This window comes from Amia ocellicauda, chromosome 17, assembly GCF_036373705.1.
Source record: "Amia ocellicauda isolate fAmiCal2 chromosome 17, fAmiCal2.hap1, whole genome shotgun sequence".
In the NCBI taxonomy this organism is placed as follows: domain Eukaryota; kingdom Metazoa; phylum Chordata; class Actinopteri; order Amiiformes; family Amiidae; genus Amia; species Amia ocellicauda.
The window spans coordinates 19,381,006-19,399,159 of NC_089866.1; the positions used below are offsets into that span (position 1 = coordinate 19,381,006).

General features: G+C 45.0%; 2 protein-coding genes across 2 annotated transcripts in view; both read left to right on the forward strand.

The window, feature by feature from the left end:
• LOC136713049 (protein phosphatase Slingshot homolog 1) overlaps positions 1-11,839 on the forward strand; it is a 33,784-nt gene extending 21,945 nt beyond the window's left edge. Inside the window, exons 9-16 of the mRNA XM_066689943.1 lie at positions 284-377; positions 823-951; positions 1,476-1,522; positions 1,817-1,963; positions 2,139-2,339; positions 4,835-5,403; positions 5,518-5,639; positions 5,961-11,839. Of these exons, the coding sequence (XP_066546040.1) occupies positions 284-377; positions 823-951; positions 1,476-1,522; positions 1,817-1,963; positions 2,139-2,339; positions 4,835-5,403; positions 5,518-5,639; positions 5,961-7,139 (2,488 nt within the window). The 3' untranslated portion in view covers positions 7,140-11,839. The remainder of the gene's footprint in view (positions 1-283; positions 378-822; positions 952-1,475; positions 1,523-1,816; positions 1,964-2,138; positions 2,340-4,834; positions 5,404-5,517; positions 5,640-5,960) is intronic.
• A 1,110-nt stretch (positions 11,840-12,949) lies between these two features.
• On the forward strand, positions 12,950-17,007 carry LOC136713043 (protein phosphatase Slingshot homolog 1-like). The gene is made up of 2 exons (XM_066689937.1): positions 12,950-13,828; positions 14,150-17,007. The coding sequence occupies exons 1-2, from the start codon at positions 12,950-12,952 to the stop codon at positions 15,326-15,328; spliced, it is 2,058 nt and encodes a 685-aa protein (XP_066546034.1). The 3' UTR covers positions 15,329-17,007.
• Positions 17,008-18,154: the final 1,147 nt, after the last annotated feature.

Here is an 18,154-nt window from a genome sequence, read left to right on the forward strand (position 1 = left end):
GCACATATCGCTTCAGTGTAGGCAGCCGGCGTCTTTAATGATAGACCTCCGCGCGGGAGCTGTGCCATACGAATCGGATAGGACTGTAGCGACTGTCATGTCATTTTCCGACGGAGAACCCAGAGATGATGTCGACACAGAGACTGCAGTGTCCTCTAGTTCCTAATTGTCGTAGAGTGTGAGGAAGTGTGCATCTGCCTTTTGTGCTTGTCATGTCTGTCCCCTAGTTATGAGACTGCTTGTTTAACTAGTAATACATTTATTTATTTTTTGTTCCTCGTAGGCCCACAGAGAGGGAGCGAACAGAGTGCCTTATTAAAACCAAACTCAGGAGCATAATGATGTTCCAAGATCTGGAGAATGTGACCTCCAAGGAGGTGGGTGTGAATCTTGGAATAGCTGGTGAAGCTGGTATTCAGTCCTTGCCACTTCACCTGCTGTCAATGATGGAGAAGGAAGTTTTGTAGACTCAGTATTGCCTGTTTGTATTTTTAATTATGAAAACACAATTGTTTTATGTGATTTGACCTGCATGATTGTAACTCCTTTCCAGTTCCAGTAATTGCACATAGAAAAGTAAAAGTCTTGTATTTACTAGAGAGAGTCTCCAAGGTGTTTCCAACATATTGTCAGTGAACCTTCTTCCTTACATTACCTGCATCGTAGAGGATGACAAACGACACCAATGCCGAACTGTTGCTTATTTCACATGCGTGTTTGTTCTGGTCATCTTCATTCATGTTTCTTCTAATGTCTGAGCATCTTTCACTTTGACGGTACTGAAGCGATTTTGTGACGTGTGTCTTTGTGTGCCGCTGTCAGATCCGTAGCGAGCTGGAGCAGCACATGAACCGCAACCTGAGGGAGTACAAGGAGTTCATCGACAACGAGATGCTGCTCATCCTCGGACAGATGGACAAGGCCACGCTCATTTTCGACCACCTCTACCTGGTACGAACTGCACTTTGTCAGTTATTTTTCCTACAAAAACATTTATTATGAACAGACAAGTGCAATCTGTTTAAATGTGGGAAGGTTGGTTCCCATCATTGCTGATTATTTCTGCAAGTTACAGTGGGGTATATAAAGAGATTTGTTTATTCTGAGCTGCAACAATTCTTGAACAGGCTTTCAACTGAAGAGATGAATTCTTAAGTGCTCCTTAACTGAATCAGGAACAAATGGTTAAAAGTGAATTAGTAGACGCACCACCATCAGTTAAGACTAAGTCTGTCAAGGCAGGTAGCATCCGTGATGAGTTTCCATGGAAACTGTTGTTTCCATGAGAACTGGCCTCCGCACCAGAGCAGATGCAGGGAAGCCGAGACGCTAGAGGACAAGAGCTATTGTCTCCTGAGTAGAGGAGTGGCTTGGTAGAGAGGAGAGCTCTGGAGAGAGGATGTGCGCCAGCTGCCCCGCACTCCAATGGCATGGGAGAGGTTGGTCTTAACTTTGTTCCTTGTTTTCTGTCGCAGGGCTCTGAGTGGAATGCCTCCAACCTAGAAGAACTGCAGGATTCAGGGTGAGTGGATCTGCTCTGCATCCTGACACACCTCCTCTCTGCAAAGAAAGGGATTGGCTGTGATTCAGCAGTTCTGTTTGTATTTAGTTTTGATTATCCATTTTGACTGCATGCCTTGCTATGTGTATAATAATGTCTTTAAACAGTTTTTTTTCATGTAAATCACTTTGAAAATTGGAAGAATGTCAATTTTCCTTAAAGAACCTGTTTATATTCACATTTGTAATGTATGCATTTTATCTGATTCCAGACTTACATGCCCTAACTATAAACATATTCTGTGGTTCGTTTCAGTGTTGGTTACATCTTAAACGTCACGAGGGAAATCGATAATTTTTTCCCGGGCATGTTTTCCTATCACAATATACGGGTTTATGATGAAGAAGCCACAGACCTACTGGCGCACTGGAATGACACCTACAACTTCATAGTAAAAGCTAAGTACGTGCACAGATTTCTTCTTGCTGTACAACATTTGAGAGGTGCCAGACAATACATCTGGCCTGGCATTTAAGACCAATATGAAAAATGTCCCCTTATGGATACAGTTGCCTTAAACCGATAAGAATGTTTCAAGGTATTGATGCTCATCATTGATCCCCTATTTGATTTGCAGGAAAAACCACTCTAAGTGTCTGGTACACTGCAAGATGGGTGTCAGCCGGTCTGCGTCGACAGTCATCGCCTATGCAATGAAGGAGTATGACTGGTCTCTAGAGAAAGCATACAACTACGTCAAACAGAAGAGGAGCATCACTCGCCCCAACGCCGGCTTCATGAGGCAACTGGCGGAGTACGAGGGGATCTTAGACGCAAGGTGGGAATCAGGTTTTTATTTTTGTAGAAAGCTTAAAACTTCTGACTCAGACACCATCCAGAAACTAGTTGAAGTATAGAACTTCTTGCCTAATTATATACATCACTGAATACATTCAATTTAAACCAGTTTATTCTCAATTACACATGTTCGTGTTGCTGTGCAGACTGGTACAGAACAGTTCATGTACAGTGCATCTGGAAAGTATTCACAGCGCTTCACTTTTTCCACATTTTGTTATGTTACAGCCTTATTCCAAAATGGATGAATTTCATTATTTTCCTCAAAATTCTACAAACAATACCCCATAATGACAACGTGAAAGAAGTTTGTTTGAAATCTTTGCAAATTTATTAAAAAAAAAAAAAAAAAAAAAAAAAAGCACATGTATATAAGTATTCACAGCCTTTGCTCAATACTTTGTTGAAGCACCTTTGGCACCAATTACAGCCTCAAGTCTTTTTGAGTATGATGCTACAAGCTTGGCACACCTATTTTTGGGCAGTATCTCCCATTCTTCTTTGCAGGACCTCTCAAGTTCCATCAGGTTGGATGGGGGAGCGTCGTTGCACAGCCATTTTCAGATCTCTCCAGAGATGTTCAATCGGGTTCAAGTCTGGGCTCTGGCTGGGCCACTCAAGGACATTCACAGAGTTGTCCTGTAGCCACTCCTTTGTTATCTTGGCTGTGTGCTTAGGGTTGTTGTCCTGTTGGAAGATGAACCTTCGCCCCAGTCTGAGGTCCAGAGCGCTCTGGAGCAGGTTTTCATCAAGGATGTCTCTGTACATTGCTGCATTAATCTTTCCCTCGATCCTGACTAGTCTCCCAGTTCCTGCCGCTGAAAAACATCCACACAGCATGATGCTGCCACCACCATGCTTCACTGTAGGGATGGTATTGGCCAGGTGATGAGCAGTGCCTGGTTTCCTCCAGACATGACGCTTGCCATTCAGGCCAAAGAGTTCAATCTTTGTTTCATCAGACCAGAGAATTTTGTTTCTCATGGTCAGAGTCCTTCAGGTGCCTTTTGGCAAACTCCAGGTGGGCTGTCATGTGCCTTTTACTGATGAGTGGCTTCCGTCTGGCCACTCTACCATACAGGCCTGATTGGTGGAGTGCTGCAGAGATGGTTGTTCTTCTGGAAGGTTCTCTTCTCTCCACAGAGACATGCTGGAGCTCTGTCAGAGTGACCGTTGGGTTCTTGGTCACCTCCCTGACTAAGGCCCTTCTCCCCCGATCGCTCAGTTTGGCCGGGCGGCCAGCTCTAGGAAGAGTCCTGGTGGTTCCAAACGACACTTCCATTTACGGATGATGGAGGCCACTGTGCTCATTGGGACCTTCAATGCTGCAGAATTATTTCTGTACCCTTCCCCAGATCTGTGCCTCGATACAATTCTGTCTCGGAGGTCTACAGACAATTCCTTGGACTTCATGGCTTGGTTTCTGCTCTGACATGCACTGTTAACTGTGGGACCTTATATAGACAGGTGTGTGCCTTTCCAAATCATGTCCAATCAACTGAATTTACCACAGGTGGACTCCAATCAAGTTGTAGAAACATCTCAAGGATGATCAGTGGAAACAGGATGCACCTGAGCTCAATTTTGAGTGTCATGGCAAAGGCTGTGAATACTTATGTACATGTGCTTTTTTATTTTTTTATTTTTAATAAATTTGCAAAGATTTCAAACAAACTTCTTTCATGTTGATATTATGGGGTATTGTTTGTAGAATTTTGAGGAAAATAATGAATTTAATCCATTTTGGGATAAGGCTGTAACATAACAAAATGTGGAAAAAGTGAAGCGCTGTGAATACTTTCCGGATGCTCTGTATATTTCCCTCTTCTGCACATTTCACACACCAATTATGTGGGATTTAAGTGGATCGCCTAACCACAATAAATGAACATTTACATATATTTTGTGCGATTCACATCCCTGCTGATACAATAAGTTAGCCCAATACATTCATTTTGTTTTTTCAATTTTGCTGCCCCTTTTATAAATAATCTAATTAAAGGATATTCAAAATATTGTTGTTTGCGTGGAACTGAATTGATTTAAGTTTGAAATGTTTTTAAACTCAGAGGAATTGTTGATCACAAGGAATTAATAATATTCCATCTGAACCTGAACAGCATATCCAGAATCAATTTGAAATAATATAATAGCTCTGGATATAATATGATTAAGAAGTTTCATAATGAAAGTAGTATTTTTTCAATTATTTATTTTTGTCTGCTGCTCCCATTCATGATCTACAGGTGCCTCCAGATACACTAAACACATTTGTTATTGATTCATCTCTTCAGGGAAATCTAAAATCCATACATTCTCATTAGTTTTGTTCACTTTGAGACACTTTTAAGATGGGCCAGTGCATAAAAAGCAAAAAATGCTATCCCGCCTGTTACATCAGTTTACTACCCAAACTGCATCTGATGTAAAGCCCCCGGTGTGCCTGTTGCTAACCGTACCCCTGTCCCCTTGCAGCAAACAGCGGCACAATAAGCTGTGGCGTCCCGACTCCGACTGCGACCTCCCCGATGGCCAGCAGGCATCGGCCCAGTGCTGCAGCGCGGACGAGCCTGGAGACCTCACCCCCGAGCTCGGCATCCCTGCGTCCGACGAGGCCTGGGGCGGGGATGAGGCCCGACCCTCGCCCTGCCGGACCATCGGGGTGGAGGTGGACCCCGCCGACCCGCCCAATTACAACTACTACTTTCGGAGGCTGTCGGACTCGGCTCTGGACAGCGACCCTTGCACCCCGGTGCGGGCCCCCCCCTTGCTGGACATGGAGCGCGTCTTCATTGAGATCGAGGATGTGGAGCGGGACGCCCTGCTGGACGATGAAGGCTTCGAGGCCAGGGAGTGCCCCCTGCCCCCATTCAGTTTACCCGGGGAGGGCACTGCTGCCCAGACCTGCTGCCGCCTGGACCCCCTAGAGGCGGACATGCGTATGAAGCTGGAGTTCGGCACGGTGGAGGAGGAGGATGAGGAGGATGAGGAGGAGGAGCAGGAGGAAGCGGAGATGGTGTCGTTGACGAGACCAGGAGGGGGTGGTGGAGGAGGAGGAGGAGGAGGAGGAGGAGGAGGAGGAGGGGGTGGCGACGGCGGCGACGGCGGCGGCGGCGGCGGCGGCGGAGGGAGTGAGGCCATGCTGGAAGAAGAGAAAGAAGACAGTGGGCCGGCCTCTTGCTCCGCCTCCTTGGCCAATCGGAACAGGTTCAACAACGAGAATGCCAACAACAACAACAGCCTCGGCAGCAGCAAAAGGAGCTGTCCACCTGGCTTTGACGTGAGTAGGGTATTTTATTGAGCTGTTTATGCTTTATTTAGCCCAACACCAAGCACAAGATTGAAGGTCTGTAATGCTGTATCACCACACAGCAGTTGTGTTGAATAGGTGTCATCAATTCTGCACTGATAGTCTGCTGACCATCCTTTTACACCTGTGTACTGAAATTACAGGATTAAACTTTGGCCATGTGTTGCATTTTCTGACGATTGCATTTGTACTTCTCAAGCAAGATGAACACAATAATCTCTCCCCTTTCTCACCTACAACTATTGACCAAACATTTCTTCTTTCTCCCTTTTCCCCTTCATTCTATTTCAGGACAGTGCTAACACCAGAAACACCTATAAAATCAAGCCTCCATACCAGCCCTGTACAGACTGCATGCTTTCCCAGCGCTGTGAACCCATGGTTGTGGAGCGCGCCCATCGCCTTAACCCTCTGCATATGTGTAGCATCCCGAACATCTGCGTACAGAACTCCGGCTCCGTGTCAGCTGATCATGCCTCCATTTCTAGTGTTTCGCCCTTGCCTGGGCTGCGTAGGGCCTCCTGTAGTCACTGCTCACCCAGCAACCGTGCCAACTGTGGTGTGTCGCCATCAGCAACATTGATAGAGGCCTATCGACATCGCCAGGTTTCACCCATGAACTGCGATGAGCTTCCCAGAGACCCACACAGACACTTAGAGGCTGATTCCATGAGCGAGTTGTCTGAGGCGGAGCACAAGAAGGCTGCTGTCAAAGCAGCCAAAGACCTGAGTCTGCTCAAGCTCAGTCTGGAGGCAGAGAAGCCCATGGTGCCCAGTTATGTGATGCAGCATCAGGAGTCCATCATGCAGCTCCAGAAGGCAGGGCTGGTCCGCAAGCACACCAAGGAGCTGGAGAAGCTGTCGAGCCTTTCCCTGGACCTCAGCAAGGCAGGCAGCCAGCTCCCAGAGCAAATGGACACGTGCTCCGAGGAGATAGACGGCATGGGGCTGGAGGAGGAAATGGAGGTGGACTCCACTTCTGTGACGGAGACATACCTCAAGACCTCCACGCCGTGCGGTAGCCGCCTTGATGTGGCCGAACCCCTGACCAACGACCTCCTGAAGACCGTGGGTGGACTGACGCCCACTTCCTCGCCGCACGGCTCCACGCTGACGCGCAGCTCCAGCAGCGACAGTCTGCACAGTGTGAGGGGGAAGCCAGGGCTGGTGAAGCAGCGCGCCCAGGAGATTGAGACCAGGCTCCGTCTGGCCGGACTGACCGTGTCTTCCAAGCTGAAGAGATCCAACTCCCTGGCCAAGCTCGGCAGCCTCACCTTCTCCTCGGAAGACCTGTCGTCGGCCTGCTCCTCTTCGGAAGCCAACACCATCTTGTTCTCCACGTCTGCTGAAGTCAGTAACGGCGAGGGCTGGCTGATGTCAGGCTCCCACACGATCAAAGGCAGCCTGAGTCATGGCAGCTGGGCGAAACCACTGTTAGGGAACATTTCTGGTTTTCCTCCTCAGAGCTGACATCATTTAACTGAGATGTCAATGGTGAGTGGCAGCAAGCCATCCCCAGGAGGATATCGAGAGAGACTGCGCATGTGAATCCGCTAGGGTCTAAAAGAAAAACATGTAAAATATATACATACTATACATATATATATATAAATATAATTCCACATCATATTTAAGAAAAAAAAAATCCAAATATTATTGATAGGTGGTTTTTGGCAACAGGCTTTTCTCGCATGGAGCTCTATGAATGTGCGCAAGTGAACCTCATCAGGAAAACGATTTCGCCACCCTCCGTAGTGTGCCATGAGGCCGGTTTTAACACCCAAGCTCTTTCTTCCTGTTCTTGCCGTCTTCATGCCAGTTGTGAATTAAAAAACTAATATATATATATATATATATACATTTGACTTTTAGCATACTCCTGGTTCTATATTTTTAGTAATTTTAAAAGTAAAGAAAGAAAAAGCTTTTAATGAAAACTGTTATGAAGGGGATGGTTTTGTTTAAGGCTTCTCCTTTCTGTTTTGTTTTCCTCAAGTGGTACTCGATAGTTTATGACTTAGTGTTTGATGTAATGATTAGACTGCATTTAATATCTGTTATTTGTAGTATTCAATAAGGCTTTCACCCTTGGCCATGTGGAGGAGACAAATAATGATCTTTATCAGCAGCAGAGTAATTAACCATGCATCTATAAAATCCTTTTCACTCTCATGACGTTCACAGGGAAGATTTCGCAGTGTAGTACGATTTATGATTTTATTCCTAAGGGAGGCTGTTGGTCAGGTTTGAACACAACAGTTGGTCTTCAGCACAAAAACTGACACAAGCTTTTGAGTTGTGTATGCAGACGTCACAATGAAGCAGGCAAGACCAGACAGCACAAAATGGGGTACGTACCTGTATCTCCTGTATTGGAAACTTTCTAGATATGTAAATCGCATTGTATTCAGTGCAGAAGGCGATCAGCTGCCCAGGTCCCCCATTAACATTGTGCTCTTCATGCTCAGATATAAATAACGCCCGGGAATAATGTGAAGTCCATCCAAGCCATAGACCTGCAGCCATTTTGCTTTTCCTTCTCTTTGTTAGCCACTTCCATTATATATTGGGCAGAGCTCTCATGCAGAACTCCAGAGCTGTTCTCCATTTCAGATCATACAGCCGTTCAAGCTAAAAAAGACACACACACACACACACACATAAACTTAATCCTAAAAACCTCCCTGATCATTTTCAGTAATTAATAAATTCCAGGACCATTCAATCTCTTGTTTAAAGAGGTTTTACTTGTATTGTTTCCTGGGTGCAAAACTAGAATAAAGTAGTCAGGCCTGATTGGTTACAACAAGAGTTCAGGACCGGGGTTAGTGAGAATACATTTGCTGTGTTCAAGCATCGACACCCACAGCTTAGGGCAGTGGTTCTCAAACCTGTCCTGGAGTACCACCTACCCTGCTGGTTTTTGTTCCAACCAAGCTCTCAATTACTTAATTTAACCCTTGATTGAAGTAATTTGATTAAATTTGACTCTTTAAATTGTGTAACTGATAAAAAGTTGGTTCCTTAATATTTTCCTTAAACAATTTCATACTTAACTTAAAACTCCTACTGTTAAAAATAATTAAAAGGCTGTAATTAGGAAATTGTTTGTTCAATTAAGGGTTCAATTAAGTCATTGAGAGCTTGGTTGGAACAAAAACCGGCAGGGTAGGTGGTACTCAAGGACAGGTTTGAGAAACACTAGCTTAGGGGGATAAAGCTGCGTTCTTTATCTAAACGGCCTCGGTGGCAGTAGCTGCTGAAGTGGCATCAGAGGAGATGTTTATCTACTAATTCGGCAAATCCAGCTGCACAAAGACCCATTCATATTCCAAACACACACAACTCCATTTTAAAGTGTAACCACTCTGTCATGACAGTACGTTTCTAAAGATCAAATCCTAAAAGGTAAAGAACAGCAGCAGTTTATTATTTCTGTCACACACTGGATCACTCAAGGGTTCAGGGGAACCAGGGGTTGATTTAAAGCAACGCGAGTGTCATCTCTTCAGAGACGGCTGGACAGTTAACGATCGTCTGTGTTTAGACTGGGGAGGATTATTTTGCTGTATGGGTCGGGTGTGCTCTCGGATCAGAGGTACGATGCCTATATTTGCATGCTTATAAGTATTCAGAAAGGAATTTGAATCTCCCTCTATTCATTCAACCCTGGTGTGTTATGCCCTCATCAGTACACACAGCCTGCATTCCCTCTGAAATTCAGTCTTGTGCCCTGGTTGGCTTGTTTGGTACTGAACTGTCACCTGGAGTAACTCTGAGAATGTAAGATTGGTCGGCTAGGATGATGACATTGGAGTTGTCTCTCCACACGCGTGTTCTTGTCGGTTCATTATCGCATTTACAGTGTCGGCTCACTTCTGGCAGATGGTTAAACTCACAACAGCACAAACTCGCTTCAGACACCTGATGAAAACCAAACGTCTCTCTTTCCCGGAGTCTCGAGCGCAGAATGTTTTACCTAGAGTCAGAGCGTGTGAACTTTACTTCGGAAAGACTTTCAGATGTATCGAGCAAGGAGTGCATCGGACCTGTGCCCTCTCGGTTTCCCGAACCTGCTGATTTGAAACTCATTTGTTTTGCCTGTGAGGTGACGGGCTTCGCCATCCTTGAAGAGTCTGTGATGTGACAGTCCACATACTACGCTATACAGACAGTCCTATTCTTTCATGTCATTCCAGATGTGTAGATTTTTCAAGTCACCCAATGTTTTTATTTATTTATTTATTTATTACTTTTGTATTTATTCTGTTTATCGGCACATAATATGCAAGTCTGTTCATAGGAATTTTGTATGGAACCTAATGCTATTCTGCCATTTACTTTTGATTTAGATTTTTTTGTACCATACACTATGCAGTTAAATCAGTGTATTACAAGTGTGTAAGTTCTATATGTGTGTGCATGCGAGTGTAACACAGACGTTACATGGTTACTGTGAAATATTTATATAAAAAATAATAACTAAGAACTGCGTGGAAATTAACGAATGATTTGGAGCAATGAAGACTCTGTATACATGCGTGTATACATTCCCTACCTGTATACATGTGACACTGCAGAGGTCTGGTCTCTAAGAGAAGTGGTATCAGGATGATGTAATATGTGCAGTGAGTTCAGGTTGCACTCCTGATTGGTTTGGACACTTTTTGTCAAGCAGCTATTTGCTCAATTTTAATATATGATTGTGTGTGTGGAATAATATATATTATTCCTACATACGCATATATATATATATATATTGTATACTGGCATACACATACAGAATGCATGTATGTGAGTTTATCTATATATATATATATATATATATATATATCAAAACAAATCTATGGTCAGAGTGGTGCTGTAGTGGTTATCATCTTGAGTTTATTCCTAACACTTTGGCCATACAGGCTGTGGTCACTGCTGCAGAACATGATCAGAGAGCTTCGTTTGGTTGCTGCATGTTTGGCCCTGGAGGAGCAATGGTCGAGGCATCCCACTTCTCTGTTCCCAATCTCATCGCTCTAACCCAGTCCTGTTCTCCAGTTCTTCACTGCAGGGCCCGCCGTGTCACCCCACAGAGCTGCGGCCTAATTCGGTGGTGTGTGCTTTTGCTTTGCCAATGACTTGTGATCAAGCTATCGCGATGTGAATCAATGCCAACAGTGCTGAAGTCTAAACTGTGTCCTGGAAAGTGTAAGTGTTCCCCCTCAGCCCCCCCCCCCACGCCATTGATTTCAGTCCCGATGCTATGCACTGTTCAATGTTGTTGCATGACTGCCGCCGCCGCTGCGTTGTTTCACTGTCGTCGCTGTTGCCGTTGGTGCTGTTGCTGTCGTCGTCGCTGTTCCGATTTATGATTTTGTATTATATTTACACATAAGTGCCTTTACCCATGATACAATAGGCGTTGTGCTGTATGTGGGCCGTTGTCGCGCTCTTGGCTGTCCGGGTCTCTGCAGATGATCCCACCGATGGAGTTCAGACGCCGTGGCAAACGCCTGGTCCATTTTTGTTTTTATTTGTCTGTTTACGGGGGTGGGGGGGGGGAGTCAGGTCATGGGATCGTGTTACTGAACTTCACTGGCATCCGTGCAGTGTCCATTCTCTTAATCTACTCACTTGACTTGTTAGCCATACTTGCCAATTTGCTTTTGCAGTTACAGTGGTTGTAGTTGGAGCAGATGTCTTTGACCAAAGCTGTCCACAGGAGTTCACAGGCACCACGTAGAAGTTACTGAAACGGATGGTTTGGGAAAGAGGTTTACAGAGTTTTCACACACCTTGAATGTCTATTAGAGCACACCCTGGACTAGGGGCTGTGCGAGGACTAGCACAGTCTATATCTGGCCATACTGTCTACTCTTCTTTTCAACAGACTGCTTGATCAAGGTTTCTGTGGGTCCTTCATGGAAAAATAAGAATCAATAAAAAAATAAATCAATAAAGGATCACATTAATAGTGACTTTTTCTTTTCTTTTTTTTGGTCTGGATGTTTTATTGTTTTTGTTAACATTTTCATTTTATATTTAAGTATGCAGTAACTTGTTTTTTTTGTACTGTAAATTTGCTGTAGTTTGAATGCATATTGCACTTTTTTTTTACATTTGTTAAAACAATGTACTGTATGTGTTTATTATGGAAATAAACTTTTTCATTCTGTAACTGACTTGATTTATTCCCCTGTGTGTGTCTCTCTCAAAACAAACAGTTTATTTATTCCATTTATTTAGAATTATTTCTGTACCCTTCCCCAGATCTGTGCCTCGATACAATTCTGTCTCGGAGGTCTACAGACAATTCCTTGGACTTCATGGCTTGGTTTCTGCTCTGACATGCACTGTTAACTGTGGGACCTTATATAGACAGGTGTGTGCCTTTCCAAATCATGTCCAATCAACTGAATTTACCACAGGTGGACTCCAATCAAGTTGTAGAAACATCTCAAGGATGATCAGTGGAAACAGGATGCACCTGAGCTCAATTTTGAGTGTCATGGCAAAGGCTGTGAATACTTATGTACATGTGCTTTTTTATTTTTTTATTTTTAATAAATTTGCAAAGATTTCAAACAAACTTCTTTCATGTTGATATTATGGGGTATTGTTTGTAGAATTTTGAGGAAAATAATGAATTTAATCCATTTTGGGATAAGGCTGTAACATAACAAAATGTGGAAAAAGTGAAGCGCTGTGAATACTTTCCGGATGCTCTGTATATTTCCCTCTTCTGCACATTTCACACACCAATTATGTGGGATTTAAGTGGATCGCCTAACCACAATAAATGAACATTTACATATATTTTGTGCGATTCACATCCCTGCTGATACAATAAGTTAGCCCAATACATTCATTTTGTTTTTTCAATTTTGCTGCCCCTTTTATAAATAATCTAATTAAAGGATATTCAAAATATTGTTGTTTGCGTGGAACTGAATTGATTTAAGTTTGAAATGTTTTTAAACTCAGAGGAATTGTTGATCACAAGGAATTAATAATATTCCATCTGAACCTGAACAGCATATCCAGAATCAATTTGAAATAATATAATAGCTCTGGATATAATATGATTAAGAAGTTTCATAATGAAAGTAGTATTTTTTCAATTATTTATTTTTGTCTGCTGCTCCCATTCATGATCTACAGGTGCCTCCAGATACACTAAACACATTTGTTATTGATTCATCTCTTCAGGGAAATCTAAAATCCATACATTCTCATTAGTTTTGTTCACTTTGAGACACTTTTAAGATGGGCCAGTGCATAAAAAGCAAAAAATGCTATCCCGCCTGTTACATCAGTTTACTACCCAAACTGCATCTGATGTAAAGCCCCCGGTGTGCCTGTTGCTAACCGTACCCCTGTCCCCTTGCAGCAAACAGCGGCACAATAAGCTGTGGCGTCCCGACTCCGACTGCGACCTCCCCGATGGCCAGCAGGCATCGGCCCAGTGCTGCAGCGCGGACGAGCCTGGAGACCTCACCCCCGAGCTCGGCATCCCTGCGTCCGACGAGGCCTGGGGCGGGGATGAGGCCAGACCCTCGCCCTGCCGGACCATCGGGGTGGAGGTGGACCCCGCCGACCCGCCCAATTACAACTACTACTTTCGGAGGCTGTCGGACTCGGCTCTGGACAGCGACCCTTGCACCCCGGTGCGGGCCCCCCCCTTGCTGGACATGGAGCGCGTCTTCATTGAGATCGAGGATGTGGAGCGGGACGCCCTGCTGGACGATGAAGGCTTCGAGGCCAGGGAGTGCCCCCTGCCCCCATTCAGTTTACCCGGGGAGGGCACTGCTGCCCAGACCTGCTGCCGCCTGGACCCCCTAGAGGCGGACATGCGTATGAAGCTGGAGTTCGGCACGGTGGAGGAGGAGGATGAGGAGGAGGAAGAGGAGGAGCAGGAGGAAGCGGAGATGGTGTCGTTGACGAGACCAGGAGGGGGTGGTGGAGGAGGAGGAGGAGGAGGAGGAGGAGGGGGTGGCGACGGCGGCGGCGGCGGCGGAGGGAGTGAGGCCATGCTGGAAGAAGAGAAAGAAGACAGTGGGCCGGCCTCTTGCTCCGCCTCCTTGGCCAATCGGAACAGGTTCAACAACGAGAATGCCAACAACAACAACAGCCTCGGCAGCAGCAAAAGGAGCTGTCCACCTGGCTTTGACGTGAGTAGGGTATTTTATTGAGCTGTTTATGCTTTATTTAGCCCAACACCAAGCACAAGATTGAAGGTCTGTAATGCTGTATCACCACACAGCAGTTGTGTTGAATAGGTGTCATCAATTCTGCACTGATAGTCTGCTGACCATCCTTTTACACCTGTGTACTGAAATTACAGGATTAAACTTTGGCCATGTGTTGCATTTTCTGACGATTGCATTTGTACTTCTCAAGCAAGATGAACACAATAATCTCTCCCCTTTCTCACCTACAACTATTGACCAAACATTTCTTCTTTCTCCCTTTTCCCCTTCATTCTATTTCAGGACAGTGCTAACACCAGAAACACCTATAAAATCAAGCCTCCATACCAGCCCTGTACAGACTGCATGCTTTCCCAGCGCTGTGAACCCATGGTTGTGGAGCGCGCCCATCGCCTTAACCCTCTGCATATGTGTAGCATCCCGAACATCTGCGTACAGAACTCCGGCTCCGTGTCAGCTGATCATGCCTCCATTTCTAGTGTTTCGCCCTTGCCTGGGCTGCGTAGGGCCTCCTGTAGTCACTGCTCACCCAGCAACCGTGCCAACTGTGGTGTGTCGCCATCAGCAACATTGATAGAGGCCTATCGACATCGCCAGGTTTCACCCATGAACTGCGATGAGCTTCCCAGAGACCCACACAGACACTTAGAGGCTGATTCCATGAGCGAGTTGTCTGAGGCGGAGCACAAGAAGGCTGCTGTCAAAGCAGCCAAAGACCTGAGTCTGCTCAAGCTCAGTCTGGAGGCAGAGAAGCCCATGGTGCCCAGTTATGTGATGCAGCATCAGGAGTCCATCATGCAGCTCCAGAAGGCAGGGCTGGTCCGCAAGCACACCAAGGAGCTGGAGAAGCTGTCGAGCCTTTCCCTGGACCTCAGCAAGGCAGGCAGCCAGCTCCCAGAGCAAATGGACACGTGCTCCGAGGAGATAGACGGCATGGGGCTGGAGGAGGAAATGGAGGTGGACTCCACTTCTGTGACGGAGACATACCTCAAGACCTCCACGCCGTGCGGTAGCCGCCTTGATGTGGCCGAACCCCTGACCAACGACCTCCTGAAGACCGTGGGTGGACTGACGCCCACTTCCTCGCCGCACGGCTCCACGCTGACGCGCAGCTCCAGCAGCGACAGTCTGCACAGTGTGAGGGGGAAGCCAGGGCTGGTGAAGCAGCGCGCCCAGGAGATTGAGACCAGGCTCCGTCTGGCCGGACTGACCGTGTCTTCCAAGCTGAAGAGATCCAACTCCCTGGCCAAGCTCGGCAGCCTCACCTTCTCCTCGGAAGACCTGTCGTCGGCCTGCTCCTCTTCGGAAGCCAACACCATCTTGTTCTCCACGTCTGCTGAAGTCAGTAACGGCGAGGGCTGGCTGATGTCAGGCTCCCACACGATCAAAGGCAGCCTGAGTCATGGCAGCTGGGCGAAACCACTGTTAGGGAACATTTCTGGTTTTCCTCCTCAGAGCTGACATCATTTAACTGAGATGTCAATGGTGAGTGGCAGCAAGCCATCCCCAGGAGGATATCGAGAGAGACTGCGCATGTGAATCCGCTAGGGTCTAAAAGAAAAACATGTAAAATATATACATACTATACATATATATATATAAATATAATTCCACATCATATTTAAGAAAAAAAAAATCCAAATATTATTGATAGGTGGTTTTTGGCAACAGGCTTTTCTCGCATGGAGCTCTATGAATGTGCGCAAGTGAACCTCATCAGGAAAACGATTTCGCCACCCTCCGTAGTGTGCCATGAGGCCGGTTTTAACACCCAAGCTCTTTCTTCCTGTTCTTGCCGTCTTCATGCCAGTTGTGAATTAAAAAACTAATATATATATATATATATATACATTTGACTTTTAGCATACTCCTGGTTCTATATTTTTAGTAATTTTAAAAGTAAAGAAAGAAAAAGCTTTTAATGAAAACTGTTATGAAGGGGATGGTTTTGTTTAAGGCTTCTCCTTTCTGTTTTGTTTTCCTCAAGTGGTACTCGATAGTTTATGACTTAGTGTTTGATGTAATGATTAGACTGCATTTAATATCTGTTATTTGTAGTATTCAATAAGGCTTTCACCCTTGGCCATGTGGAGGAGACAAATAATGATCTTTATCAGCAGCAGAGTAATTAACCATGCATCTATAAAATCCTTTTCACTCTCATGACGTTCACAGGGAAGATTTCGCAGTGTAGTACGATTTATGATTTTATTCCTAAGGGAGGCTGTTGGTCAGGTTTGAACACAACAGTTGGTCTTCAGCACAAAAACTGACACAAGCTTTTGAGTTGTGTATGCAGACGTCACAATGAAGCAGGCAAGACCAGACAGCACAAAATGGGGTACGTACCTGTATCTCCTGTATTGGAAACTTTCTAGATATGTAAATCGCATTGTATTCAGTGCAGAAGGCGATCAGCTGCCCAGGTCCCCCATTAACATTGTGCTCTTCATGCTCAGATATAAATAACGCCCGGGAATAATGTGAAGTCCATCCAAGCCATAGACCTGCAGCCATTTTGCTTTTCCTTCTCTTTGTTAGCCACTTCCATTATATATTGGGCAGAGCTCTCATGCAGAACTCCAGAGCTGTTCTCCATTTCAGATCATACAGCCGTTCAAGCTAAAAAAGACACACACACACACACACACATAAACTTAATCCTAAAAACCTCCCTGATCATTTTCAGTAATTAATAAATTCCAGGACCATTCAATCTCTTGTTTAAAGAGGTTTTACTTGTATTGTTTCCTGGGTGCAAAACTAGAATAAAGTAGTCAGGCCTGATTGGTTACAACAAGAGTTCAGGACCGGGGTTAGTGAGAATACATTTGCTGTGTTCAAGCATCGACACCCACAGCTTAGGGCAGTGGTTCTCAAACCTGTCCTGGAGTACCACCTACCCTGCTGGTTTTTGTTCCAACCAAGCTCTCAATTACTTAATTTAACCCTTGATTGAAGTAATTTGATTAAATTTGACTCTTTAAATTGTGTAACTGATAAAAAGTTGGTTCCTTAATATTTTCCTTAAACAATTTCATACTTAACTTAAAACTCCTACTGTTAAAAATAATTAAAAGGCTGTAATTAGGAAATTGTTTGTTCAATTAAGGGTTCAATTAAGTCATTGAGAGCTTGGTTGGAACAAAAACCAGCAGGGTAGGTGGTACTCAAGGACAGGTTTGAGAAACACTAGCTTAGGGGGATAAAGCTGCGTTCTTTATCTAAACGGCCTCGGTGGCAGTAGCTGCTGAAGTGGCATCAGAGGAGATGTTTATCTACTAATTCGGCAAATCCAGCTGCACAAAGACCCATTCATATTCCAAACACACACAACTCCATTTTAAAGTGTAACCACTCTGTCATGACAGTACGTTTCTAAAGATCAAATCCTAAAAGGTAAAGAACAGCAGCAGTTTATTATTTCTGTCACACACTGGATCACTCAAGGGTTCAGGGGAACCAGGGGTTGATTTAAAGCAACGCGAGTGTCATCTCTTCAGAGACGGCTGGACAGTTAACGATCGTCTGTGTTTAGACTGGGGAGGATTATTTTGCTGTATGGGTCGGGTGTGCTCTCGGATCAGAGGTACGATGCCTATATTTGCATGCTTATAAGTATTCAGAAAGGAATTTGAATCTCCCTCTATTCATTCAACCCTGGTGTGTTATGCCCTCATCAGTACACACAGCCTGCATTCCCTCTGAAATTCAGTCTTGTGCCCTGGTTGGCTTGTTTGGTACTGAACTGTCACCTGGAGTAACTCTGAGAATGTAAGATTGGTCGGCTAGGATGATGACATTGGAGTTGTCTCTCCACACGCGTGTTCTTGTCGGTTCATTATCGCATTTACAGTGTCGGCTCACTTCTGGCAGATGGTTAAACTCACAACAGCACAAACTCGCTTCAGACACCTGATGAAAACCAAACGTCTCTCTTTCCCGGAGTCTCGAGCGCAGAATGTTTTACCTAGAGTCAGAGCGTGTGAACTTTACTTCGGAAAGACTTTCAGATGTATCGAGCAAGGAGTGCATCGGACCTGTGCCCTCTCGGTTTCCCGAACCTGCTGATTTGAAACTCATTTGTTTTGCCTGTGAGGTGACGGGCTTCGCCATCCTTGAAGAGTCTGTGATGTGACAGTCCACATACTACGCTATACAGACAGTCCTATTCTTTCATGTCATTCCAGATGTGTAGATTTTTCAAGTCACCCAATGTTTTTATTTATTTATTTATTTATTACTTTTGTATTTATTCTGTTTATCGGCACATAATATGCAAGTCTG